We start from the raw sequence: 2,905 nt of genomic DNA on the forward strand, positions 1-2,905 counted from the left end.
GTTGGTGGTAAAAGGGGGGGGGGTGGTGGGGGGGGGGGGGGAGGGGCGAGTGGCCGGTGGCCGGTGGTTGGGGGAGAGCTCGTCGCAAGCCATCCACGGGTCCACGCCAGATATCGGGGCAGGGATGACGGATGAGAGCGATAATCGGTGTTATTGCTATTGGCTGAAGACCAGCTGTCGTATCGGGTCGCAGCGACAGCCTCACGGCAGCACCCTCACTGCAGCACGCTCATTAGCCGCAGGCACTCGATGGTCTGCACCGCCGAGTGCATAGCGTCAAAGTGCTCCGGCAGGCCCGAGTACCGCTCCCACGGCACGTCGACCACGTCGATGGTGGCACTGCTGCCAGTTATCTGTGCGCCGCTGGTGGCCTTGGCGGCCTTGGCGGCACGCTCGCCCGGGGGCGGCTTGGTCGACGCCCGCTTGGCCCCGATCTCACTGGTCTGGACTCGCGGCGTGACCAAGCGGACCGAGAGACGGACGGATGTGGACGCCGAGCCACCTGACGAGCTCGCATTGTGTGCAGCCTGAACGACATGCTGCAGGGTCTCGAGAAGAAGGGCCTTGCACTCAGCCTCGTTGCTTGACGAGGCGTACTCGAGGGCGATGACAAGGCGTGAGCCGGCGCCCGGCCCAGTGAGAGTGCCGACGTGGACAACAAAGGCACCGAGAGCGCAGGCAAAGCCGTCGAGAGCGACCTTGCGCAGCGGATGCAGATCGTCAAAGAGCGGGCCGACGGCGAGGAGGGCGTGGCCAGCCGCCATGACCATACGATCGACCATGACCACCGCAGACTGCGCATGGCAGGAGGAGCGCCATCGGTAGACGAGGCGCTCACTCCGGAGAGGCAGAGTAACAGCAGGGACCGAACCGAGTGCCGACCGCTCGATAACCGGCTCGTCACCGCCACCGATGGAGAGGACCTCGACCTTGACCGACCAGGGCCCAACCAGCTCGCCGCCCATGCCCACCAGGGCCTCCCGGACAGCCTTGAGGCTCGGCACCGCCGTCTGTTCGCCCACTTGCGGCCACTCGGCCATGCACCTGCTCCCGGCCGCCATGTCAGCCATGGTCAGAAGGAAGGGGGGAGGGGCGTGAGTGAGGGTGGGGGGGGGGGGGGGGTGGGGGCGTGGGGGTGGCCACGGGCGACGGCATAGGGACGCTGGAGGCGCAGCAGCACTGGCAGCCACCCTGGGCAAGGGACGATGGCCACACTGTGGGCAGTGGGGCTGATCAAGGTGAGTAGCAGGCACTGGCAGAGTACAAAGCCAATGGATGGCGTCGGGGTGCTCACACACACAGCGTCAATCCACCACAGCCCGCAATCCTTGTCATGTATGTGCATCAGGCCCCAGCATCGCACAGTGGTGCGGTCGGTCGTCCATCCCCTCTGCCCTGCGCCGCCGTCTGCAGCGACTGCCAGTCGGAAGGTGGGTCCCACCAACCACCGCCATCCCCACCCCCACCCCCGTCACCACCACCACCACCATCTCTCTCCCTACCCCCCTACCCCTTACCCCCCCCCCCCCTATTCATACACACATGTCCGCAGTCGAGCGCATCCCGTGCGAGGTGCTCGTGGGCGAGGTGACGAGCTCGACCAAGCTGGCGATGGCCGAGCTGGAAGCGGCTCCGCTGGCGACGGCAGCCTGGGGCGCCCTGCGTGGGGTGGATGACGTGGAGCGCATGACCGAAGCTGGCCTGGTGCCTGCCGACACCGTCCATGCGTTGTGGGAGCAAAAGTCGCGGATGGACGCCGTCTTTGACGCTGGCAAGGCCAAGGCGTACTACACTGTCCGCGCCGCTCTCCTCGGCGAGCCGGCGCCGGCACGGTTCTGGAACAGGGCAGGGACCAAGCTCGACGAGGTCCTCGCCGCGACGGGCCTCCTTGCTCCGGGCTCCGTCGATCGCTTCGAAAACTTGTTCTTTATTGATCTGTGCGGCGGGCCGGGCTCGTTTGCCCAGGTCCTCTTCAATCACATGCCAGCCGCAGACGGTGCAGGCATCACCCTCGAGAGCCCGGGCGTCGAGCCGCACTCGCGGTGGTACTCGAAGCTGGCCTCATGCGACCAGTTCACCCCTGTCCGCGGCCCGCATCCCACTTCCACTGGCGACATCCTTGTCGAGGACAACATCAACGAACTCGCAAAGGTCGCCGCCGCCAACGGCTTGGCCAACATTGTCGTCGCCGACGGCCTACTCAAGGCCCCGTCGGGCACCCAGCACAAGGAGAACTTGGAAGAGCTCTTCTGTGCCCGGATCATCGTCGCACAGCTTGTCGCCATGTTCCGCACTCTCCGTCCCGGAGGCGCCTTTGTGCTGCGCCTTTCGGACGTCTTCTCCGAGTTTACCATCTCTGTCGTCTTTGTCCTCGCCCAGGTCTTTGACGCCGTCCGCATCGTCAAGCCGCCGTCGTCGCGCATTGTCTCGTCGGAGCGCTATGCTGTCTGCACCGGCCGCAAGCCCGAGTCTGATGAGCTGGCCTTTTGGGCCTCGCGCGCCACCGCGGTCTACCGCGCCGCTACTCCGTTTGTCCTTGCCACCGCGCTCGTCGACCCCAAGCTGTACAAGGGCGACGAGGCGTTCTGGTCGTCGCTCGGCAAGACCGTCGCCGACCACGCTGAGCGCCAGACCTCTGCCCTTAAGGCCATCATGGACGGCGTCGACGAGCTCCTTGACGAGAGCTCTGATGCTGCCGCACGCTTTCAGCTCGCCATCGATGAGGCCAAGCTGCCCGACGCTGACGCTCCCACTACTCCGCCAGCACCGCTCGTCTGGACACCAAACATGTTCTCGCGCAAGCGCCGTCGCAGCGTAGACGCCGGCTCCAACGACCGTCGCCGGTCACGCGGCGACCGCGGCCGTGACCGCCGTGACCGCGACCGCGACCGCGACCGCGACCGCC

The 2,905-nt window shown here is 66.5% G+C and overlaps 1 protein-coding gene across 1 annotated transcript; it reads left to right on the top strand.

The window, feature by feature from the left end:
- Nucleotides 1-1,542: 1,542 nt before the first annotated feature.
- On the top strand, nucleotides 1,543-2,905 carry AMSG_11581 (uncharacterized protein; the record flags this gene model as incomplete). Its single annotated transcript, XM_013897119.1, has 1 exon — nucleotides 1,543-2,905. A coding segment is annotated over one exon (1,363 nt), but the record flags the coding sequence as incomplete, so codon positions are not given.

This window comes from Thecamonas trahens (genome assembly GCF_000142905.1).
Source record: "Thecamonas trahens ATCC 50062 unplaced genomic scaffold supercont1.127, whole genome shotgun sequence".
Taxonomy (NCBI): Eukaryota; order Apusomonadida; family Apusomonadidae; genus Thecamonas; species Thecamonas trahens.